The sequence below is a fragment of the Amphiprion ocellaris genome, chromosome 14 (assembly GCF_022539595.1).
Source record: "Amphiprion ocellaris isolate individual 3 ecotype Okinawa chromosome 14, ASM2253959v1, whole genome shotgun sequence".
NCBI lineage: Eukaryota > Metazoa > Chordata > Actinopteri > Pomacentridae > Amphiprion > Amphiprion ocellaris.
Window position 1 is genome coordinate 28,057,197 of NC_072779.1, and position 26,944 is coordinate 28,084,140.

The following is a 26,944-nucleotide window of genomic DNA, read 5'->3' on the forward strand; positions in this document are numbered from 1 at the left end:
GCCTCTTTCCCATCGTTGTAAGGTAGACAATGTACTACAAGCCCAGTTTAATCAAAAGTATCTGTCTTTCGAGCTGCAGAAATAACACTGGTGTCTACGAGCAGCCAGCTGTGCGACAAGTGAACAGGGACCGTCTGCAAAATGCAAAACCGCTGCAAACAGCGAAGAGACACAAATATTCAACAAATTTACTCCTGCTGGTCATACTACAACTCTTGGTTTGATATTAAATATTTCTTTTCATAATTTTAAGGATTTTTTATAGTAAAAAAAATCAATCAACTTAACTCTTATGCACTGTAGTGTCACCAAATTTACTGCAGCCATAAACTCTCCTCCTCATAGTACAACTCTTGGTTTGATATAAAAATTTTTTTTTCATAATTTTAGGGAATTTTCTATTAGTAACACTATTCAATAACTTCCCTCTTGTGCTTTGTAGTGTACTTATAGGGTGATGGGGGGGGGGGGGGGGTGCAGCTTATAGGGGGGTCTCCAAGCCAAACAGGTTGGGGACTAATTCACTCTTTTCAAGTAATTTTTGTTCACACGCCAATCTGAGTGCAGCATCTGCTGCAGTATGTAATGTGACAATATATCAAGTCATTTGCAAATCTCCTTTATTATGCAAAACTAAACTATTCACTCAGACAGCTATTCATTGCAACGCTATGTCATATGAGGCTTCGAGACATTGTGGTTCACACTCCATCCCAGGTGGCGGCGGTGATGCACCGATCTGCCGTTTGCCAACCACCAGTGAACCCAAACAGGAAGACGAAGGACGACAGGACGCAGAGGTGCACAATGATACAGTTTCAGATGCGAACTCAAAAGTTAATTTACGTAAGCAGAAAAACAACAAGGATGCTTCTTTTTGCGTGTGTTGTGATAAGATGCTAATAACTTTGTGCTACGTGTACTTGTGGGTGCGCTTTCACAAGTGCTACTCGGTGCTCATCCGCAGCGGTCTGTCCAGGCTCAACAGCCGCAGCTTCAGCTTCAGCATCTGCTCCTGCTCGGCCTCAGAACCGGAACCGCCGGCCGGACACCACTCAGCCGGACGTCGGCAGCATAGCTTACATCCACTCGAGGACAACATCTTTCTCCAGCTGGGAAACAAGGCAGTCTATGTCACAGAGCCTCAGGTGGGGTACCGGGTCAAATGCTTCCGTTTAAATAACGTGATACCTCTGTTCTTACAGGGACAGGGTGGCAGAGTCCGGCCTGGGGCAGTCACCTGTTTGTTTACTCGTCTCAGTCAGCCGAACTACTCAGCAATATTGTTCAAACGTTTTAAAGATGTTTACAGTCACGGAGTATATATATATGGCCTTATATGATAACATTCATATTTGGCTCGTTAGAAAGACGAGCAATACAAACGGGAAATTTGTACAGTACATAAAAGCTAAACAAAACAAAAAACGGAATACTGGAATTATTCTGTTTTCTCCAAATGTTGTATTGTGGTCGGCGAACGACTTCTTGGTGTAATACCAACTCCCTCTAAATTGAATGCATCTGATAAAATACTTTTTTCTTCTTTTCAGTCTACCTAAAAACGTAAATATAGCCTCAATCCCCATATGCACTCTGTTCAGTTGTTGCCATTCTACAATTTTTTACAGTTTTGTCCCAGTCTGCTTTGAGTATCCATCTTTCCTCTTGGTTCAGGACAATATTACTTAGATGTTCTACTACTTCCTGGTTCTGCTTGCCAGTTAACTTAATTGTAGGGCCCGGCCAACATGGATTTGAGGCCGATTCCGACATTTGGCAGAAAATGATTCAGATAACTAATTAATCGGCTAATTAAAAAAAAAATATATATAATGTTTTACAATACATGTACTTGAGTATTTGTTTAACTTTACAACAGAGAGGAATTTTCAAGTACAAACAACAAAGCATTAAACCTCTGGGAAATTGTATAACCTTAATAAAAGAGCCAATCTATAAATGAGTTATGAAATACACCTTGTCTTGTACTTCTTGTTGCTGAAAAGTAGAGGTAAATTATATGTATATGCTGTATATAAGCAACATAATGAGTGAAGTTACTGGTAAAACATTATTTATGGAGCCCTGTGATGTCCTTTAACGTTAAATCAATTATATAAAATACATAATGGTCACAAATAGTCCAACGCTAATGTTACCCCAGAATGACACACACAGTGAGTTGCTGTTACAGCCCGTGTCACGTTATACTATTTTCTGACAAAGTGAAACTAAGAGTGACATGACATCGTGATAGTTGCTGAAGACAGACATTAATGTTAATCATTTTAACTTTTCATGCGTGCACTGAATAAACCCCCTCCCCTCTGTTCACATCACTCCTCCTTAAATGCGCCTCAACACGCAGCTGACGGAGTGATGAACGGTTGTTCTGTAGCCTACTGTCAAATATTTTGTGCACTTACGTTTTTTCTGCAGCTCCTTACTGGCTTTTAAGCTGTTAACTAGCGCTACGCTAGGTTGGCATAACTACAGAAATGTTATTGCTAACATAAACAGACAGGGAGTACCTTAAGCTAGGTTCGCACAACTTCAGCAATGCAACGTAAATGAAACACATGACTGACACAACGAAGCATGCGCCACACATCGTGACATGTGGCAAAGAGATTTAAACTGAAACGGGAGACATGTTGAGTCATTGTTTATTTCACAATGTTGTTATAAACATACCTGTCGGCAAGCGCTGTGCAGCCCACCCCTGTAATGTCTGGCTGCAGCTTACTCCTGTACGGTACTGAGAAAACAGCGGTGAGGACTTAGAATCCTAAGTCCTCACCGCTGTCAGAGCTACATGTATTGGGCAAATGGCGCAAGGACATCATTTTGCGTGACTCGTAACATTTACTGTTTTATGAGAAATTAAGAATATATTGGCGTTTAGTTGGCAAACTTCTGGCCGATGATGATTATTTTGAAAAGGGCTATAGTTGGCCGATTTAATCAACCGGCCGATGAAACGGTTGGGACCTACTTAAGTGTACTGTTAAGAACTGCATTCCCACATCTGACCTTTGAAATTAAATCTTTTTCTTTTTTAATTTTACTACTTTTTCTCATTTCTCCTACCATATTTTGCATACTGCAATGCCTACCTTTATTTTCCCAGTTCCTCTTGCATCATTTCTTTTGCGTTAAGCCTTAGCATATTTTACTGTCATATTTTAAGTGTTGTGAAAAAGTATTTGCATCCCTACTGAAATCCTCTATTTTTGCATATTTCTCACACTTAAATGCTCCAGTTCATCAAACTAATGTCTATATTTATTGAAAATTAGACAAAGAGAACCCACCTCACACAAAAATGCGTTTTTTTATAATGATGATTTATTCAAGATTTATTGAAAACCTATATCATCCCTGTGAAAACTTAATTGTGAATCTGATAACTGGTTGGGCCACCAGCAACAACTGCAGTTAAATGTTTGATAGCTTGTGATCAGTCTTTTACATCACCATGGAGGGATGTTGGCCCATTTTTCTCTGCAGGATTTTTTAATTCGGCCACATTATGCTGTTTTTGAACATGCATGGCCCTTTTAAGGTCTTGCCACAGCATCTCAATTGGATTCAAGGCCAGACTTTGACTTGGCCACTCCAAAATGTTAATTTTGTTCTTTTTGAGGCATTCAGAGGTAAACTCGCTTGTGTGCTTTGGGTCTTTGTCGTGCTGCATAAACAATTTGTGCTTGAGCAGGTCATAAATTGATGGTGGGTGTTCTCCAGGATGATTTTCTGATAGAAAACAGAATTCATGACTCCATCAGTTATGACAAATCGTATAGGTCCTGTGGAAGCAAAGCAGCCCCAAACCATCACACTACCACCACCATGTTTCACTCGTATGATGTTCTTCTTGTGAAATTCAGTATTAGCTTTCGACCAAATGTAACAGACCCATGTCTTCCAAAAAGTTCCCCTTTTGACTCATCAGTCCACAGGATATTATCCCAAAAGTCTTGGGGCTTATCCAGATATTTTTTTGCCAAGGCCGGACACGTGTTTATGTTCTTTTTGTTCAGAAATGGTTTGTGCCTTGCTTCTCTCCCATCTATACCATTTTCTCCCAGTGTCTTCCTTATTGTGGAATCATTTAAATGGACTTCAACTGAGGCCAGTGAGGCCCGCAAATATTTTGATGTTCAACTGGGTTCTTTTATGACTCCTGGATTAGTTATCAATGCGCTCTTGGAGAAATGTTGGTAGGCCAGGCACTTCTGGGAAGGTTCATCACTTATCCATGTTTCTCCATTTGTGGATAATGACTGTCACTGTGGTTCCATGGAGCCCCAGAGCCTCAGCAATGACTTTGTAACCCTTTCCAGACTGGTATATGTCAGTGACTTTTTTCGCGTCAGTTCTGGAATCTGTTTAGAATGCGGCATCATGTGCTGCCTTTAGCTACTTCACAATGCCAGACAGGTTCTATTTAGTGTTGTTTAGGTTCAAACAAGCCTTGGGTAATCATATGTGGGTGTGGCTGGTATAATTTCACCCAATTGCCAAATGAATTTGGTAGATTGGTAGTTAAGTGAGTAATTACTTTTATACATAGGACAAGATGAGTTTGATAGCATTTTTCATTCAAAAACAAAATAATCATCTAAAAACTGCATTTTGTGTTTTCTTGGGTTATCTTTGTCATACATTAAAATTAGTTTGATGATCTGAAACATATGCAGATGACAAATATGCGAAACTAGAAGATTTCTACAGGCGGCAAATACTTTTTCATGGCACTATACTTCTGTTTTTTTTCCCTTGCATTTTTTGCAAAACTGTCTGCCAGTTTATTTTAGAATTAGAAAGCTTTTATTGCCAAGTCAGCTCGCACACACAAGGAATTGGACTTGGTGAATGGAGTTATGGTACTCAGCCACAAGAAGTAAATAAATAAAATAAATATAGAAATCTAAATCTGAGAAATTTCCCTACACTCTTGTGTGTCAGTAGCCTGACAATTAATATTTATTGACACAAGTAATTTTGATAACTTAGAGTAACGCAATTTTGAATTTCAATGAAAAAAGTTCTCCAGACTATTATTCAACCCCCGTCCTCAGGACTTAGTGGACTATTTCCCTTGATAACTTGAAATAAGTGATTGTAGTTAGTAGTGACAAGTTTTTGATGTGTCTCTCGTGGATCTTTGTCTTTTTCTCATGCAGTCTTCCACCTCAGTGAAGCTTGATGGCATCTGTGCTCTAACAGTTTTCTTTAATCCCACCAAAGATCCCCCAGCGTGATAAAAAAATTTGTCATCTCCCTTAAAACAGGTAGAGTCGGGCGCTCGTATAGCTCAACGCGTTGAGCGGGTGACCCATGTACAGGGGCTGGTCCCCGACGCAGCTGGCCCGGGTTCGATTCCCGCTCGCGGCCCTTTGCTGCATGTCTTCCCCTGACTCTTCTCCCATTTCCTGTCTCTCTCTCACTGCACCTATCCAATAAAAAAAAAAGCCGATAAAAGGCCAAAAAAATAACAAAAAAAAAAAAAAAAACAGGTAGAGTCCACATGCAGCCCAAAATTTGTGATTGCATGGACTATGCTATAAGGTGTATGCGCACAACATGTAGACATGATCTACTGTACATGTATGAAACAAAATTCTCCAAATGGACAAGAAAAGTTGAAGAATAGCAACAGCGAAGTGTCTATGGTGTCCGGATCATTGTTGTATATATTTTATGATGATCAGAAAGATGACTTTATGTATCTCCTAACTTATATATATTTTCCTTTCTTCCTGTCTACATGATGTAGTTCAACCAATCCCTCCTCTTATCATCCATGTGGGGCAACAGAGAGTGGTATTCTGGGGTTCAACATCATATCTACTGTCACTATTCTATTAACTATCATTATTCTATTATTATGTTAGTATTATCTATTATTCTGTCTTTCAGTTTGTCCATCCAAAGCTCATTATCTGTTGTCTTTCTTTCTTTTGGCATGGCTGTAACACAGTGATATCTAAGTGATATGATTGTGCTTATGGTCCTTTAATAGCAGAATGTGTCATTTCTGCCACTTCGGGGTTTCTCAATTATAACAAACTTGGTGTCTGTGTGGACAGTCCCACATGACAAGAGCACTACAAAGGCAGTAGTGTGTGCATTAAATACATAGATACCAATCGTATATGTACCAGTTTTCTTCATGTGGACGACAACGTAGCGTAATAGCAATGATTATGCATTTGTGGTGTCTGCAGCTGTCAGTGTGTGCATCTACAAGGGAGTACAATCAAGCTCTTCGGGGGTAGAACAAAATTGTTGTGGTTTTGGGAGGTAGTACAGGTAAGAAGAGGTTACAGTTATAGAAAGTGACCGAAAGAGTGGTTTGACTGTTTATCTTAGATGAAGGTTAGTTTTAATCATCAATCACATAAATGATGACATTAATCTGTGGAACTCCTTTTGGTAGCTAGATATACATATATATATTTCCACCTGCCAGGTCTGGGTAATTCTAAGAGTTTCTGTTAAAAGCAAAAATATATGCACAGCAATTGAATGATCTGTTTTGTTGATGTCATCTTTTGTATGTGAATGCTTCTGCTCAATGTCTTTGGATGGTTGACGAATTGTAAAGTGTCGACGCACCACTGCAAGTTATACTTTCGGGTGGGATGGCCTGCTTTATCCACCAGAAGGATCTGTCATTGGTATACTTTCATATACAAGGCAATACTTGTACTACTGCCCACCTACATTTGCTCCTTAACTGCACAGAAAAGTTCTGATCTTTACTCTCTCCGTTCACAAGATCATTTGTTGCTTTCTGTGCCATATGCCCGTACTGAATTGGGAAAAAAGGCTTTTCTTTACTCTGCACCTTTTGCATGGAATATGTTGCAGAAGGAGTGGAAACTAACCGAATTAATCTCCTTTGGTGTTTTTAAATCCAAACTGTGAGTTCTTGAGGCCGACTCCACAGCATGCACTTGTTTGTCATAATTTGCTTGTAATTTAATCTTTTTTGTTTGGGCTGTCAAAATGAGCGCATTAATGCGGATTAATCCTTCATCGTGATTAATCTGATTAAAAATTTAGACGCAATTAACCCATCTGCAGGGCAAAATGACTCAAAATCCCTGAAATGTCTCTGACAATGCATTTCGGGCAGTTTGTCCAAGTAGACTTACCGTTACGCATGCCGGCCCACATGTGCAAATGGGCAGTTGACCCGGTAGTGGCAGAACCGAGAAACTCCACATGGAAGATGCTAAACAGCACGTGAGAAATGTGAATTGTGTGTGTGTGTGTGTGTGTGTGTGTGTGTGTGTTGTCAAACGATTAAAATGTTTGATCAGATTAATCACAGGGTTACTGTGGATTAATTTAACCACGATTACATATTCATTTTTAATCTATATTAATCATGTTTCATTTTGCATGAGCAGTCAAGAAAAAAGGAAATCTATATACACTTAACATGTTTATTTCACACGTGCTTCAGTGAAAAGAAAACTCCTTCCTGCAGAGTGCACATATTACTGTATGTTCATCAGTTGTTCCATCTTGGATTTTTTGTATTCAAGTTTAACAACGTGCACCATTTGCACTATTTATTCTGAAATACAACTATGTAAACAGTTACAGTATAAAAAAAAACCTAAATAAATAAATATAGTTTAGAACAGCAAACTACTGTTCAGTTCAAATTATAACAAAAACATTAAAGTGCTCTAAGAACTGGTAATTTGACACAGTCATCAGACTCGGCCACAAACTATCATGGGAACTTCTAAGGAGCAACAACAACAACAAACAATCATGTACTTTGGTTCTTTTAAAGACTTATTATAGGTCTTCTGAAAATACAACAATCTGCTGGTTTTAAAAATATACATACAATAATGCTAATATTTACTTTGCAGTCCATTGGCCATTGTTATCTCAATTAGGCACTTTTGGTTGCCGTCCACAAGCTTCTGATAAGCTTGTGGTTATATCATTGACCACTTCTCTTCTTCATCACAGTCCACAGGTTATAGATGGGGTTTAAGTAAGGACATTGGAAGGCCAGTCTAAAACTTTCATTCTAGCCTGATTTAAATATTTGTTAACCATTTTGATGTTTATTTGGGGTCATTGTCTTGTTGAAACACCCAACTGCCTTCAGGACCAAACCTTGTGGCTGATGATTTTATGTTTTCCTCAAGAACATGGAGGTAATCCTCCTCCTTTATTATTCGACTTACTTTGTGTCAAGCACCAGCTCCACTGGCAGCAAAACAGTCTCAGAGCACAATACTGGTGTTCTTGGGATTAACAGTCTCACCTCTCCTCCAAACATATTTCTGATAATTTTGACCAAATAGCTCATTTTTTCTTTGATCTGACCATAGAACTTTCCTTCAGAAGGCCATTCCTTTTTCTATGCGATCAGCAAATTTCAGTGGAACTTTAAGGTGCCACTTCTGGAACAAGGCCTACCTTCTACCTTCTGCCTCTCAGCGCATGATGATGAGAAGCACCTTTGAATGTGCTTTACATTCAAAGGTGCTTGCTCTTGGGGTTGGTATGTGGGCTTTGTAAAGCGTCTTGAGACAATTTGAATTGTAATTGGTGCTATATAAATAAAATTTAAATGAAAGTGGACTCTGACACCTGTGTTCGGGCAGCCTCTAATTCATTGCAAACCTTAATTTTGGTGATTCTTGGTTGACTTGACTATCCCGACCATCTGTCTCTCAGCAGCAGGCTCAAGTGTTCTTCCTGACTGTGGCAGTGACACAGCTATGCTTTATACTTTTTTACTGACTTTGGGATGTGTAGCTGCTGTGAATGCCTCCAAGTGACTGCCCTGGTTTGTTCAGTTCACTGAATTGCTTTCTCAGATCAGTGCTGAGCTCCTTAGACTTTTATTTTGTAGCATTTGTGGCTTATTCTAATCAGTGTATCAGACTTAACTAAAAGAAATTGTTTGTTTATGTAAATTGACTATGACAAATTCTGTCATTTTTCACAGAAGAGTTGTAGGAAATGCTACTATAGCATTTGCTAGAGGAGCATTTGCCACATCCACATAATTTCTTTAATTTCTTCTATTTATGGAAGTTGGATATTGACCACCATACTTGGCTACTTCCTTTGCACTAATTTGCCTGTGATAACAATGTTACAACAATGCTGATTCTGTACCTTTCACCAAATCCATTCTTGTACCTGATCTATAATTTACACAGACTAATTCCTTTTCATCCATTCAGCCCTCGAAAATTTCTCCATCAAGGGGTGCCCTGGTAGGTCAGTTGGCACCATGCACTAACACTAAATCTCTGTGTCAGTGTGTACTCTGAGTCTGCTTCTGCACAATTTTTGCATTACTTGATATTTTTTACCTCAAGTGTTTCGTCACTACTTTCATCCACTACTAACTGGTGTCTAACAGCCTTGTAGTGTTTGGAGTAATTCTTGTCTGCTGTCTGTGCTGTTCCCAGGCATGTGATGACCTTAGCAAATGGACTGCTCTTTTGGGGTCCTCTCTGGCTTGTGGTCCACAAATAGAGGATATTTCATTCATCATAGAAGCTACAGGAAACAGAGCGGGCTACCCTTCTACTCACACATCGAATAAGAAAGTAGGCACCACACATTTCTTTTCATGTCATAGTTATAGAACAGTCATTTTAACATGACAAAACTGGGTGTTAACTGACCTCTTCTGTCTGATTTCTCTAGCACACAAATTTGTTATTCCCTAAACTCATTTTTTAGGTTACATTTGTCTATTTTTTTAGATTGTCAATTTTTTATTAATCAGTTTTCTAAATGCAAGCGTCATAGATATAAATCAAGAACGACCTACCAACATCTGGTAGGTTTGAAGTAAGTTTGGACGCACCTATTTATTGAAGGTTTTTTTGTTGTGATTTTTTCTTGTTTTTTGCAGTGCATTGTAAGATAAAACTGAAGATATCTCAAATATGAAATGTTTTGCACATTATATTCCTCAAATAGCGACTGTTTGCCTTGATGACTGTTTTGCACACTAATGGCAGCATATTAAACAGCCCCATGAGGTTGACCCCTAGAATAGTTTTAATTAACAAGTAAGGCTTGTCAAAAGCTAACTGTTGGAACTTCTTGTCTTCTTATAATGTTCAAGATCATCACTTGTGTTATGGCGAGGTAGTGCACACCAAACAACCCGGTTCATCTGCTGCAATAATTCATAATATGGCAACAGCTTTCAATGAAGTAAAAAAAAACCAATCCATCATTTCTTGAAACATTCACATCAGTTAGACCAGAAAAAAGCATAACTTTTGTAGTTCTTCAAATTAATTTGCAACAAGTATCAAATGATGTGATATAATTGGTTTTCATGAGGGCTGCCCCAGAAGAAATCCAAGAGATTTCTCTACTATAGGTTCATTTGCATTAGCAACCTCAGGAATGAACAGTTAACAGATTGTCAGATTATATCCCATGTCCTTGCTTCCCATAGTTGGAGTAGCAGACACATCTCAACATCAATAGTTGGGAAGATAATATGTAATGTGATAATATCAGGTGTGTCAGGGGAGTGACACTGTTGGCCATTTAGTTAGAATTCAAAGCAACACTTACTCAGCATAGCTGCTACAGCTTTCTGCCCCAACGCACAATACCATCTGGTTTGCACTTAGTGGAACCTGTCTCTACCTGTTGTGAGTCATGCTTGCACCGTTGTACAGTATTTTAGTTAGTAAAATTGTCTATCTTTTTAAACCTGTGATCTGTTGTGTGACCTGTGAGTAGATTGCTCTGTTTAGGTCGCTGCTGGCCTGCACTGTATCTTTCATTTTCCGTACTTATACATGTAGGTCAGAGCAGACATCTGGGTGTTTAGTTCAACAGACTGAGCTGCAAATGTAACACTGAGGCTGTCAACAGAGTAGACTACTTAGTACATTCATTTAGCTTGTTGTGTGCTTTTGCAACATATTTGTGTTTTTGTGATTTCTGTGATTAACTGCTATAATGCTACACTACCAAGATTTATTCTCAATCTTTGTACAGAGGTTATTATTTCTGACTTACTCAATGTTCCTTAAGTTGTCCTGCGCTAAGATCAGCAATGAACTTCGTTCAGTTCCGGCGTATCTCCCCAGACTTGTAGAAAGTGGTCTTGTACAGATGGTGGACAATTACCTTAAACTGTTTATGCTCAGGAGTGCACAGCTCACTTTGGTCAGAGACTCACATCAACTCGTGACCCATTGTTTGTTTTTCAACTGGACGATGAGCCAAAACTCATCTCCAGGCCCTATAAGGGCTGTATGACCATGGAGAGTGGTCGAGCGGTCCTTCACTTGAACTATATTACCCTGCTGTGACCCTGCCTCATATGAAAACATTACATTTTGGGTTTGCTACCCCTTATACTTGATTGTGCTTAACTGAGACCTGTTGTCCTCATTAGTAGACACTTTTCAATGTCCTCTAGTGGTGGCAAAAGATCAATACACTTTTTATAAAAACAAGAAGTTCTGTTCAAAGGTAGTTCTTAGTTTATGCACTTATGAGGCCCTACTAATAACAAATAGCTAGGTAAAATGAAAAATGCCCACCAAACAAAAGCTTGGGTCTCACAAGGTTAAAGATGCTGTCCTCATGAAGCTGACAGAATGGCAATCAGTGAGCAAAGCTGTTATCAAAGTGAAAAGTTCTGAAATTTTAAAAAATTACCAATTGTTTTTTGTTGTTCATATAAACCCTGTTATATTTAAATATTGATGTCTTCAGTATTGTTCATCTTTGTTGAAAATAGGAAAAATACAAAGCTATAGAATGAGCAGCTGTTCCCAAACTTAGGACTGGTAATACAGATTTTACACATTACTTATGATTAATAATCCATAGATAACATTTTACTGTGTCATGATTTCACATTTGTCATAAGTTTTCAAAAGTCAGTTTAAAACTTGCAATGCATGCAGGGCAATGCAAAGTGTTGTCTGACACTGTCACTGTCAACTTTAGTTACGTACTGTGTGCTTTGCTGCATTATCACAGCACACCTACATACATTTATTTCAACAGTGTTGTAATACATTCTCATTTTAATGAAGCTTGTCACATTCATTTTTTGTTGAGACTTTATTTCAGAGATATTATTTCAACCTATTTTTGATGTTGGTATTTGATTTGCTGCTCTTATTTATTTTGTTACTTAAAGTACAACTCTTTTGTTGATTATTGTTGTTTCAATAATTGACACTAATATTGGATGGTTGTAGTGTGTTTACAATAAAAAATGGTGACTATTGTATTCTGTTCTCATGGTTAAGAAAGCAGTTCACGTCCTTATTTTACCTGTAGTATTTCTGTACAAACCTCTCCAGGGGTCCAGCTATGTTTGTGTGATAGACAGGAAACCTGGACTTTTCCTGTCCTGTGTATCAGTACAGACTGTCAGCTAACCAGTGGTGTGTGTTGTGTTGTGTTGTGCACAGGTCCTGAAGTGGTCTGACTACTGCTTACCTCTGGCCAGTTGCCCTGGCCAGCCATTCAGGGCAGTGGCTCAGGCCACTGTAGATAACTTTAGTCGGCTTGGTGTAGCTTTTATTGAAGATCGCCTTCAGTTGGACAATGGACTCATCCCTTCAAAGATAGTCCGTATGTTACCTTCAATTCCATTTCACATGTTCTCTTTTAATACTCTTCTTCCATATTTTAAAATAATAATGAAATGTATATGTTAATGAATTTGCAGACAGAACAACATTAAATTTACATAGGTCCCTATATGCTCCTTACACCATGTGCATGCACCATACAGCACAACAGCCATTGTCATAATTGCTCTACTGACCAGTGATAGTATTGAAAGTTTGGTTTTGCAAGATTTTTATTTGCAACTCGTAGCTGTAATTTGTGCACTCGCCTTTTAGGATGTCTATTTTTGCAAACAAACTTCTAAATTTCCAAGGAAAAACAAATGATTTTCACAAACATTGCAGTTCCTCTCAGCTCTAAGGTACTTATTGGCCTCTTTTACTGAGTTTTCCAGGATTCAGCTTTATTTTTACTAGCAACAGCAATAAACTGATTTTGGTGAAATAACTTATGAACAAAATGCCATGCATCGTGCAGAGCACTGAACAATAGACAAAGCTAGAAATTAGATGGTGAACAAAGCAAAGCTTTTAGCAGGAGAGACCAGATAGTTTTCTCAGGTTGGTGGAAACCAAACCAGATGTAAAAGGAGACTGAAGATTTGGTTGACATTTATCATAACACTAAATGGTGTTAATACTCTACATGTGATAGATATATAAACAGACAAGTGTTTCGGCATATTCACATATAAACTCTGTAAAGCCAGGGCGCACAGCTGGCAAAAAGCATTACATGGTTTAGCTTGAGCCATTTTCATGTGTAATTTACTGTTAGAAATAGTTTTAAATCCTTGCTAACAGAAAAAAGTTTGATTGCATATATTTTAAAATATAAGCCACCAGATTATACTGATATTTTTGTGTTTTTGTGACATTCACACAGCTGTCCTACTTCATGATTCCACTCTCAGTGAGCTGCTGGAGAAGCAGCGTCCCCAGAGCCCAAAGACTCTGACGTCACTATTTCTGGGCAGCGGCCAGAATGAAAAGGTTGTTCCTGAGCCATTCCTGCATCATCTGCCAGCTGACTACCAGCACATGCAGTGGCGTAAAGGCAGCCTTCTCCTCATCCCAGAAGTAAAGAAGAGCTTAGAGGAGCGACGAGGATCAGAGCCGCTTCTTTGCACCAAGGATCTAGGAGCTATTGGTGACTTGGAGGAACATTCCTTGGAGAATCATCACCACATGGAGAGCCATGGACACCACCTTCATCTGTCCAGCTGCCATGAATGTTTGGAACTGGAGAACAGTACCATTCTGTCTGTCAAATATGCCTCAGCTGAGAACATTCCAGACCTCCCTGATGATAAATCAGTAGGGCTGGATAGTGAGGATGAGTGTCTGGATGAACTTGAGCAAGATGCTAAAGTGTCTTTTGGTCAAAGCGGAATTGACTGCAACAGCAAACCGCCAAATATTCTAGTATACACAGGTGGCTGTCAGGAGCGTTTTCAGGTAGTTCGCCAGCTTTTATCAGAGTGTATAAACATGGAAAACAACATAATATATCCCCTCCAGCCTCAACAGGCATTGAGTGATCCTTGGCTGGAAAACACTAGGCTCCTGGTACTGGCAGAAGAAGAAAACCTGAGCCCCCAGCTTCAGACTCGCTTTCTCACCTACCTGAGCCAGGGTGGCAAGGTCCTAGGACTAGCTTCCACCCTGTGCCCTGCAGGCCTCTGTCTGGAAGTTAGGGAGAGGCAACACATGCAGATCAGCAGAATGAGCTTCACCAGAGAAGACAGCACAGAGCTGGAACTGAGCATGTTGGCGAGTGGAAAGGTCTACATCAGGGATACTCAGGGAGGTGGCGAAGTGGAGCTCTGGGGCGAGCTGAAAGGAGACATCCCTCATCAACGGGATATGGTTATTGTCAGGGTAACCCACAGTGGGGATGACGGGGAAGCTGTCCTTTGTCAGGTATGACATTATTCAATGTATGGATTATAGTCGTTTATAGCACTAAATACAGGTACATATCAAAAACTTAGACTGTTGTGAAAGTTTAATATGTTCCGTCTGTTACTTAAATAGAAAATTTTAAGAAATTCCGGACTCACTACATGTAAAGTAAAAAGTTCCAAGCATTTTTCTATTTTAATTTTGCTAGTTAGGGCTTACAACTAAAAAAAAGAAATAAAAATGTCTCAAAATGTTCAAATATTTAATTTTCAGTTTGAGTAAATGACTATTCAAGAAATTCAGGATTTTCCATTGCGAGATACAGCGGCTGGCACAGCGTCGTCGTAACCATGACAACAAGTGAACGCGCGCCGGTGAAATAGAAGCGACCCATCAAATTTAAAATACCCGAAATGTGTTGCAATCAGGGATTTTGAGTCATTCTGCGCTGCAGATGCGTTAAATGTGTTCAAATTTTTAATCAGATTAATTATGATGCCAGATTAATCCGCGTTAACGCGCTAATTTTGACAGCCCTAATATATATGTGTGTTTGTGTGTGTGTGCGTGCATATGTATATACGTATATATCTACATATATATACACACACACACACACGTATATATATATATATATACATACAGATATACACACACACACACACACACATATATATATATGTGTGTGTGTAAATTTCGATTAATTAATTGCCGCGAAAAATAACGTGTTAAAATAATAACGCAATTAATTGCACCTTCCTCGGTTCCCTCATTTCTGGCACACCGGTAACTCTGATGAACACTCCAGCCCAGTAGGTGGCGGTAATGAACCTAATGTCTGTTTGTAGCCATGAAGAAGAAGCACAGGAAGCACTGAGTTAAGTCAGGCACTGGTAAACGGTGAAGGAAGACGAGATTGAGCTTGTTGGGCAGAAATGTTCCTTTTAAAAATCTTCCCAATGACAGCTTGGATAAAAGCCTGGTTGTGTACAAATTGTACAATAAAGAGTTTTCTGATCACTGCAGCACTTCAAGCCGACGGTATCTCCTCAATGTAAAACATGTTGCTGTTAGCACCAGAGCTAACGTTAGCTACGAGTCATGCTGACGGCTAACGGTGTGGCCATCCCATAATAGACCACTTTTCTGGACAGTGCTTCAGTTTAAAGAAAGGCTTAAAATGTTGAATAAAATCACTATAATTGCACTTAGATTTGCAGTAATCTGTGAATGTAGCAGACAGATGGAAAATGCAGATAAATAGAAATGAAACATTTTTGTGGTTTGAGGTTTTACTCCGTCGAGGCTCTGCCTCCTTGGAGGAGAAATAACCTAAACAACAAAAACATCTCTTTTAATAACTTAACTATAAGCTTTTTGTTTATAAAAAAAATTACATAAATAAAAATTGATATTCCTATAAAAAGAACCATCAAAATTACACCATTTATCAGACCCAGAAAAGATGGAAACAGAATGAATCTCTGGATTTTCAACTTTCTGAAGCTCCTTGAACTACTTATGCTGATGTTATGTGCCATACAGTGGAAAAAAACGACTAAATTCAGGCTTTAAGTCATCAAAATCACTTTTTTCTATATGTCCCATTTTCCTTTTTTAAAATAAATTTTTAGTTATAAACACGTATATGTCTATTCATTGATTCAACTGTCACCCACAATTTTATTTGAATTGAAAAACTTCACTTATTGTGTCAAATATTGCTTTTTGACAAAACTGCAATTGTTGCGATTAATTAATTACATATATATATATATATATATATATATATATATATATATATATATATATATATAACAGCTGGGATAGGCTCCAGCCCCTCCGCGATCCTAATGAGGATTGAGCGATATATAGATTATGGATAGATGGATTTTAGTGCTGGGCAATGATTAAAGTTTTTAATCATCATTAATTGAATGATGCTCTGCGATTAATTGTTATACATAAAATTAAATCATGACTTTAAAAATAGGGTATTCCGCACTTTTATTTTTAAGGTAATGTTATATGAACAAAAATACAGTAACATTTAGTTTGCAAACAAATAAAGTGCTTTTTAAACAGCAGTCTACCCTTTACAAATAGCAGGTAACCTATTTCTTGTAAATTTCAACTTAAACATTAATGTAATCAAATCAAATAAAACCAAAGCTATTTGCCACTGCAAGGGCATTAATGTTTTATCTGATTTGTTCCAGAAAAGCAAGTTACCCTCAGAGTCCAGAGCTACGATCATAACATTATGACAGGAACCTCCCCAGCAACAGCAAGTTTATTCAACATTTATACATCTGTATTCTTAGTTTTTTTTCTGAACAGGTACCAGCAGAAACATATTAGTTTTTTTAGTGAGCAGCCTAAACAGTCTATGCATTGGGGACTATTGCCCCTGTGTATGGGTGGCCCACTAGTGATGCAGGTTGAGGCTCATACATGCTGTCCTTCGTTGCGATCCTAAGAACGTTCCTCAGACCAACATCTTCCACAATACTAATTGGAATGCAGTCTGTAGCTATCTACTTCGCTGCGGCATTTGTTAGCTTGTCTTGTTTTAGTTTATCTCCATTTCTTCCACATATTGCATCCAGTGCAGTCTGCTGAGGCCTCCCTCTGCTGCTAGTGTGGGTGAGATGTGAAGACGCCCATCCCAAGTACTGATCAACATCTCAGCCTTCCTGTGACCCATGGTCAGTCTGTATGTGTATTCAGAGCCAGTGAGCAACGGACTTTCAGAATAATACAGTGGTCCCTTGCCATATCACGGTTCACTTTTCGTGGTCTCACTGTATCACCGATTTTTAAATTGCATTCGGTATTGCGGATTTTTCGCTATATTGCGGAATTTTGTGTTATAGACATTTTCTATAGTTATTGTTGTGATGAGCTGTATTGAAAAATGACACTGAAGAACAGATATCTGCCTTTTAAGCACTCTGCAACTGCCAGGTGCTTTTATTTTGACACAGAGTCGTCGGTGATATTGAAAATGTGGCAGGAAGTCATCAAATACACTTCACTTCACACTCACGGTCGTGACAATATACCACTTAACCAAACTAACTAGGCTGACTAAACCACAAAAACACAATAAAGCACAAACACTAGTAACACTGTAGCACTAACATAACCCACAATAATGACATTTAAACCCCCAACACCCCAAACTCCCATGGTGCATTGCAGCACAACAGCTCAGTCATAGCAACTGGCTCTGCAATCGCTGCATTTTTAAAATTATTTTTACCGTAAAATAAGCATTTTCTAGCCTAATAAATTGAAAACAATATAAATAATATATAAAAAATAATAATTAAAACATTAAAAGAATATTTCCTAGACGTAAAATACGTGGCATACAGGTGCTGGGCACTGATTGGCTCAACGACTGTTGTATTAGTCTCCTCTATTTCTACTGTGTAGCAGCATGCAGCATCTCACCTTGTCCATTTCACATTGACGTCTGATCGCTGCACATAGTGTTGCTCTGCGGTCATGTGCGGTGTGTTGGGAGGGTTAATAAAGCCTTAAAATTACTGGTGGGATGCCATTTAAAAAATTTATCTAATTAATTACAGGCTTTGTAATTAATTAATCGCAATAATTGCATTTTTGTCAAATAGCAATAGTTGATGCAATAAGTAAAGTTTTTCCATTCAAATAAATTTTGGTTGACGGATGAATCAATGAATAGATATACACGTGTTTATGATTTAAAATTTATAAAATTTTAAAAGCGGACATTTAGAAAAATGTGATTTTGATGATTTAAAGCCTGGATTTAGTTCGGTTTTCCCACTGTGTCACATAACATAAGCATAAGTAGCTGAAGGAGCTTCAAAAAGGTGAAAATTCTTAGATTATGTTTTCATAGTTTCTGGGTCTGATAACTGCTGCAATTTTAATGGTTCGTTTTTAGGAATATAATTTTTTATTTTTAAATATATATATATATATATATATATATATATATATATATATATATATATATATATATATATATATATATATATATATATATATTGGAGTTTATGGACTTATTTAATAAAAGACAGACATTTTTGTTGTTTGTTATTGCTCTTTTTTATGTTTCATTTATATATCTGCATTTTTCATCTGTCTGCTACATTCTCAGATTACTGCAAACTCAAAGTGCAATTCTAGTGATTATATTCAACATTTTAAGACTTTTTTTTAAACTCAAGCACTTTTAGTGTCTTGAAAAATGGTCTATTATGGGATGGCTACACGGTTAGCTGGTAGCAGGACAGTCATAGCTAACATTAGCTCTGGTGCTACCAGCAACATGTTTTGCATTGAGGTGATATCGTCGGCTTGAAATGCTGCGGTGATCAGAAAACTCCACAATTTGCACACAACCACGTTTTTATCCAAGCTGCCATAAGGAAGATTTTTGAAAGAAAACTTTCTGCCCAACAAGCTCAATACGGTCTCGTCTTCCTTCACTGTTCACTAAAACTTCTAGTGGACTGACGACCTGACCTCACTCCTGTGCATTTTTCTCAGCTGGCAAACAGACTTTAGGTTCATTACCACTACCTACTGGCCTGGAATGTGCATCAGTGTTACCTATGTGCCAGAAATTAGGAAACTGAGAAAGGTGCAATTAAATGCGTTATTTTTTTAACGCGTTATTTTTTCTGAAATAAATTAATCGAAATTAATGCGTTAAAGTCCCAGCCCTACTTAAAATATATATCAACAAGAAAAGCACTCAGAGAGCGTAGTACTCTGCCAAGACTGTCCCTTCCCTGACCTTGCGCTGCACACAGGCGTGTGTTATGCATGTGTACGTGATGTGATTTACAGATACCGTGACGTAAATACGTAGTGGGCGGCAAGAAATGGTGGGACTCGGAAACACCCCCACAATTTAAGCAATTGTTGCTTGTATCATTTCAGATTAGTTGGCAGCAGTGGATTTGTAGTAGGTTCGCAATCATGTGATTGTCAGCAGGCAACTGACACAGCGTTCACTTGTTGTCGTGGTTACAGTGACACCATTCCGGCAGCTATATCCTGCAATGGGAAATCCTTATCAAATTCAAACTATAAGCTGCATCACTGCCAAAATCTAATGAGGTGGTCCTTGTGTCATTTTTGACCTTCCCTGAAAATTTGATCCAAATCCATTAGTCCCTTTTTGAGTAATGTTGCACACAGACAGACAGATTCACAGACAAACATATGCTGATGGTCACATAACTCTGCCACGATCCTTGGTGGAGTAATAGTAAAGTAAGTCGCAACTTTGTGGATTTTCGTCTATCGCTGGGGGATCTGGGATATAACCCCCAAGATAGACGAGGGACCACTAATAATAATTAAAAAAAAAAAACCTGGGTAAAATAATTGTCAGCGTTTATTAATGCCCAGCCCTAAAAACACACGCACGCGCGCACGCACGCGCGTATTTTTTTTTTATTTTATGATAATTACTGGTACTTGGGAAATATTGTGGAAGTGTCAACTGAGCAGGCAGATGTGTTCCTAGACTTCATGAAACCAAAAGGCCCTGCCAGATCATTTTCTTGGCCCAAAAGGAAGAACCAGTGTTGGGTGCCAGCAGACCATATCCTTACTCAAATTACGGACTTGACGACAGCAACGGGTCGTCAGTATAAACTTAGCCAGGATGCAGAAAAGAAGGTTTCTCAACTGTTTAAAAAATTTCTGAAAAGACATAACTGAACCAACTTTGCAAACTATTCTTGAAAATTTGTAAGTACCAGTAATTATCATAAACAGCTGCAACATACTGGCCAGGATGCAGATCATGCGGCAACAAATCTGCCACAGTTTCTTCAGACACAAGGTCATTCACTCTAACAACAGTTGATGTATAAATTTGTAAGTACTTAATAGTATCTTCTTTACTCTGTAATACAAAATTTGAACACTTGAAAATCACTAAATTTTCTGTAATATAATATGGGGTGAAAACGTACATATTTAATTTGAACATTTAACATAGAAGGATTTATAGAAGCAAATTGTGCTTGGTGTCAAAATTCAGGGCAATTCCTGTACTTTCACATGGTGTCTTTTATTTTGTGATACTACCTATCCCACATGCTGATATTGACCTTTGAATCCGAAGGTCAGACAGATATTTTTGATTTTTAGCTGTTCATATATCATACATAACATAACATAGGACCTTTATTTTACAGAGATCCATTCCCTAGGTAGCCAAGATACAGCACATAAAATTGCTAATGAATAGGATGATTAGTTTTTGTGGAACGGGTGGCCAAAAGTAGCATTTTAGAAGTTTGCGATGGATAAAGTCTCAAATTTGTCACTCTGTGTAACATGCAATTATAAATTTTAAGTAAATATTTTCACATTTCTTAGGACTATGGTTTCCTTCAAAGTGATCCTGAAAATTCCAGACCTCTAGCTCTTTTTGTTCAGAAGTTGTAGAAGCCTGAAAATAGCCGAAAATTTCAAGTCTTAATTTTGGTCGCAGTTTTAGGGTACCCCCTACCTACTTCAAATGGTAATAACTTTGGAACTCTTTACAATTAAGCCATGCAATTTTGGATTTTTCCATCATATATAACGTTCTATAGGTATGTAAAAATTTAGGAAAATCTGAGCGGGTCAGGTGGGAAATTTTCTTAAAATCTGTTGATTTCATATGGAATGACCCATATATATATATATATATATATATATATATATATATATATATATATATATATATATGTATATAAATATGGAAATATATACACAAGCAGCCGGGCCACTCACTTGATGTGAGGTACATTTTACCTCACCTGGTTTATTAAGTAAACTAAATCAATCAACCTACAACACAGCTTTTCATGAATGGGATTTTTATTATTAAAAAAAGGTTGGCAGTTCTTTCTCAAAACAGCTGCCTTTGATTGCTTCTGGACGGTGGTCCTCCTTGACAGACCTGTATGAGGAGGGAGTGGGGATATAAAATAAATTATATATTTCAAACTTGTTATGCAAATAAGTTTGACTTTTTAACAGATCAACTAATCTTTGTTTTAAAAATGCTATCAACATAAAATGGTTACATTTATTAAGTAATAGGTCTTAACACATGGAATGTAATATATTTTCAACTCATGGGAACAGTTGTGCTCAGTGGGAACAATAGAGTTGCACCTGTAGGATGGCTGGCAGGTCAGGAGTCAGTTTGGTAGTTGAGATGCGAAGAACGTCACAGAGGTGGTTGTTGGTCATTTTGGTTCTCAGACTGCTTTTGTTCAGTGTCATCAGAGAAAATGTTCATTCACATATGTATGTTGAGCCAAACACTCATTGTTTTTGTGGCGTGTGTCATCAGAGGAAAGTAAACTTCTTCCAAGCTCTGGTAGAAGTCAGGTAAGGAGAGAAGCTGATGTTGATTCTTCAGAGAATCATCACACTGCATTTCTAATTGCAGACTCTCTTCCACTTCTTCTGCATTTATCATGAAGGGAGTCGTGAACAGCTTGATTTCGTTGTCAATGGCAGAAAAATCTTGAAAGCACTGAGAAAATTCTGTCATGAGAGATGTGATCACTGAGACATATTTCCCTTTTTATCAGAGAGATTGGCCTTTGGAAACACAGATCTGATTTCGGACAGTGTGGGGATGTGTCTGACGTTGAAGGTGCATAACTGTGCCCCAAAGAGTCAGAGCGTCACACAGAATGCTTTCATGTGCGCGTAAAGCTGTCGTATGAGTTGGTCTTTGCCTTGTAGGCTTTTGTTTAGTGTGTTGGATCAGTGAGATCAACTAAAAACGCCAGGTCTGCCAGAGGGTCACTTAGCTCGTGAAGAGGCCGGTCCTTTTCATTGAAAAACTGGTTGATCTCTGATCTCAGAGAATAAAACCGCTGCAGCACAGAGCCGTGACTTAGCCAGCACACTTCCGAATGGTAGAGTAGGTCCCCGTATTCAGCATCAACGTCAGTTACAAAAGTTTGAAGTAATCTGTGGTGGAGTCCTCATGCTCGAGTTACGTTCACCGTTTTCACAACAGTGTTCATCACATCGCTAAGCTGGACTGTCTTGGCACAGAGTGCTTCTTGGTCGACAATACAGTCACTGTATTACAGCGCATTTTTACAGCCTCACCTCTGCTCTCCTGCACCTTTGCGCTCACCTGTCATAACTGGAGCCCCATCCGTTGTAACTCCACACAGCTTGTCCCATTTAAGTCCCTCAGAAATGTTCATTATGTGTTCTTGTTAATACAGTATGTAGTTTTGAGTTCTTTTGTTCAAACATAAAATTAATAGATGTTGATTACCTGTTGACAGTTCTGGCGAAAACTTTTGCCTTCTTCTGAAGAATGCGAAGGTTTTCACCTTCTGAAGGCCCGCGGGCCGGACTTTGGACACCCCTGCTGTACAGTGTTCTCTCACCTAGGCTCTGAGGGACAGAGACGCCCCACCACAGGAACAAAAGGAATACTAGCTAGCAGTCTTTCCAGCATGAATGTGGACTCCCAGCGCTCTGACTGAGTCCGTGATGCTGCTTCGGGGTCCTCATTAGGCAGTCACTTTCCCCTGATTGGGCATTGAGTGCAAAGATCTGTCTCAGGGTGCATAGGTGGACCCTCAATAGGTTTAACCAGTAGCTAAGCCCGACGGAGCGCATACGAAATAAAACTGAGTACTGATTGCCAGATTAGAGTTGAACCAGCACCTGATCGGTGAATAGTGTCCCAGTTACACAGCACATGCCACTAACTTTCATGTCCTGCTGAAAGCCAACCTTCCCTTTGAGATCGATTAGACTACTAGCAAGGAGCAGCCTATTCTATTCTAACAGTTACGGTACATTACAAGTTTACTATATGTTCCAGTACAAGTATTCTTTATTTATCTTTACAGGTCCACTTTGAAATTGCAGCTCACTGTCAGAATTTGACGCCAGAAGGTTTTGACACACTAAACCTCAACAACGCACTGCGTTGTGAAGTGTTAACAGAGATCCTCATTTCTCTGGGCCTCAACTGTGAACTAAACCAGACTCCAACACCAAGCCCAGTACACCTGCTGGCCACCTCTCAGGTAAGACCCACCATGCTCATGTGTCAGTACTGTATCATGCTGCAGGAGTAAGAGAAGGTCTGAAAGACACTCTTTTCAAATGATCTTGCCAATGTAACGTGTTACATTGGCAGTTTTTTTGTGATTATCCCAAATTCTTTTGTCATATTTTACAACACTATTTATCTATGTGAGGTTTTGTGGTTCTTCAAGAGGCACTCTGAGGCACCAGGATCAACCTGGCCTCCTCATACAAACAAGAGTGGATGAGACAGATGTTCACATGAATGAGTATCCAGTAAAATTGACTTTCAAGGCAATCTTCCCACATTCAAGCTCCCCTGTTCTACCACACTATGTCATTTTCCTATACCACAACTTACACTGCAAGTGGGGGGCTCCAGTATGCTAGTTGGGTAGTTAAGTAGTGCGGCGGTGTTGTGATGTCTACTGTAGCCATGGCTACTGCCAATTGGCCTGAAGGAATGTCACACCAGTGACTGTTGAGTGCCAGTTTGTACCATCTGACAACTTGACCAAGGATAATTAGCCTTGTAGGTTCATTACCAATCAGAGTCCTCATCGTCTGAACACCATCTGGAGGTTAGCTATTGTCCCTTCCTCTTTCTTGGCTTTTTGGTTTTTTTTTTCATTAATACATTTTTTTTAACATGGATGACATACCTTTTCACCTACTCCAGCTTGGGTCAGCCAAGCCAGATATTAATAGACAATTAATAGACTGTCTTCTTCAGATCTCACAAAAAGTTCTTGTATTCTCTTATACAGCTCCTTCCAGTAGCTCCTGTATGCTCCCCCATTGGATGAGTCATATGGCCACTCAATGTTCTGTAAATCCCCTTAGACAGGCTCCATTTCAGGCCCATTTGCAAACCCAGCAGTTGCTTCAGCTCCTGGATAGAAGGTAGGAACTGGTGGACCTCCACCTTGAGCTGGGAGACAAAATTAAGTTCACCCCATGTTCTCAACTTTAAGCAGGGTTTGAGCCACCTCTTTCATATTTGTCATTGTCCATGGTCTGAAAACATGCTGCGCTACTAACAGGGGGAGCTGGAGTGTGGTCGGTGCCTCTCCTGCCACCTCTCCTGCTGCTCAGCTCGCCAGGCTATCAGCAGTCAGCCTGGGTGAGACAGGTAAGGTTGAGAATGAGCAGGGGGAGGAGGCTTCCAGCATTGAGTCTGGAGAGGGCAGGGTACTGGGGGCAGCCATGCTTCTGGTGACTAACAATGATACAGGGACCATTAGGGAAGACAGTGCTCTATTCATACTGTTCATTCTTTGCATCACACCTCTTCAATGCCTCACCGGAAAATGCCTAGCTGTTCAGTTCTGCGTCGTAACTGTAGTCTGTAGGATATGACTGTGGCAGGCCACATTGGCCTAGTGGCTGCTTGGGCAGTAATGGTGCTGTGAAAGACGTGGTTGGGCCCTGGGGTTGCATGCGCCACAGCTTGTGTCACGATGGTGGCCGCTGGGGTTAGGGCCACTCCCACATTTAGTGGGGGACTGCAGAGAGTGCAGCAGCCCGTGTGAAGCCAGGTCCAAGGTCGAGTCACTTGTATATGTTAGACACTGAGAAGGCATGTTAGGGTGCGCTATCCTGACCTGCTTTTTCCTTTACCTGTGGTTTGCCTCTTCCGCTGACTTATTGTATCTCTCCCAATCTCCTTAAAAAGATTTACAGTATTTGCTTTTCTTTTTTCCTTTTCTTCTCTACATTCTGTCTACTGACTTGTTCCTTCTCATTCAGTGTTTCAAGCTGTCCTAGGCTGAACCCACGCACATACTTGATCACAGCTCACTCTGCCATAATTTCCCATCATATATGAAATAATTGATGCTCCCCTCTCTTCTGGGCCAGAATCCTGTTCACTGTCGTCACAGTTTGGTTTGATATTAATGATCCCTACACATGGACTTTGTTAAAAATCTCCACAACTCAGGTTTCATTAAAACTCTTACAACTCAAGATTTGTTAAAAATCCCTACACTCAGGGCCTACAACCCTTACCAGACATGTCTCGGATCCCCCAGTTGTCTTGCACCTATTGATCAAATCAGTAGTCAAGTCCAGTGGTGAGCTTTATGCTTCCGACCTGCCCTGTTTCCAAAAACCTTAAGACTTTACATTGCCAGCCTTGCTAGCTCATCAGCTGTACAGACATCAGCTGGACAGGTAAATCCTTTTTTCAAGATAACGCTGATCTTTCCCCAGAATTGTAGTACATCAAAATACTTAAATATAAACACAACTCACAGAAAACCCAGCAGGACACCTCTGTATGGAGCTTTTATCAGGTCAAATCAAGCTTTATTGTCATTTAGCTGTACATACAACAGTAGTGCAGGCAAGATGAGAGAGCGTTTCTCAAGGATCCAATGTAAAGCAATTAAGTTAAGAGCACAGACACTGCAATCACACATCCTCCCAACCAACCTCTGGCCCACACACATATGCACATACACATTTTAAGTTCTTCTTTAAGGGTTCTGCAGTGAGTCTACGCCGTGGTCAGGCCTCCAGCCCCACGTCTCGTACCCTTCTTTTGCAGGGTTGGTTTGGGAATGTGCACAGCTGTTTTTCCTTCTGGGATCACTACAGACTCACGTCAAGAATCTTGCCCACAATGGCAAATTTTTATGGAAATTTCTGATGTTGGACAACTCCTTGCAAATCGAAAGGGTGTCCTTTCTGAGTTTTATTGGATGCACCTATGAAAGCCTCCGAGCAGTGTCTGTGGCTGAATGAGTGCCTCAACTCTCTCAACATATGTCTTTATACACTGCCCGTCCAAAAACAAAGTCACACACTCCAGTATTTCATTGTACCACTCTGAGAATGACACACATTCGCTGTGGCATCATTTTGATAAGCTTCTGCAATGTCACAGCATTTCTGTCCAGAGTCGCATTCATTTTCCTCCAAAATCTTATATTGATGATGGGAGTCAGACCGCTGCAAAAAGTCTTCTCCAGCACATCTCAAAGATTCTCAGTGTGGCTGAGGTCTGGACTCTGCGGAGGCCAATCCATGTGTGAAAATGATGTCTCATGCTCCCTGATCCACTCATTCTCAATGTGAGCCCCATGAATTCTGGCATCGTCATCTTGGAACATGTCCATGCCATCAGGGAAGAAAAACTTCATTGATGGAAAGACCTGGTCATTCAGTATATTCAGGTAGTCAGCTGACCTCATTCTATGGGCACATAACGTTGCTGAACCTGACCAACCCCAGATTATAACCCTAACCCCCACAGGCTGGTAGACACTAGACATGATGAGTGCATCACTTCCTCCACCCCTCTTCTTACCCTGATGTCCCCA

The 26,944-nt window shown here is 39.5% G+C and overlaps 1 protein-coding gene across 3 annotated transcripts in view; it reads left to right on the top strand.

Moving 5' to 3' along the window:
• Positions 1-728: 728 nt before the first annotated feature.
• The window catches only part of hlcs (holocarboxylase synthetase (biotin-(proprionyl-CoA-carboxylase (ATP-hydrolysing)) ligase)), a 75,382-nt gene continuing 49,166 nt past the window's right edge, over positions 729-26,944 (top strand). The window contains exons 1-6 of one of the 3 annotated variants that reach the window (XM_055017383.1): positions 729-846; positions 945-1,148; positions 9,471-9,611; positions 12,471-12,633; positions 13,519-14,555; positions 23,438-23,617. In XM_055017383.1, coding sequence (XP_054873358.1) covers positions 730-846; positions 945-1,148; positions 9,471-9,611; positions 12,471-12,633; positions 13,519-14,555; positions 23,438-23,617 — 1,842 coding nt within the window. In that variant the 5' untranslated portion in view covers position 729. Of the gene's footprint in view, positions 1,149-9,470; positions 9,612-12,470; positions 12,634-13,518; positions 14,556-23,437; positions 23,618-26,944 lie in introns of all 3 variants that reach the window. The other 2 variants (XM_055017384.1, XM_055017385.1) reach the window with 2 other exon arrangements.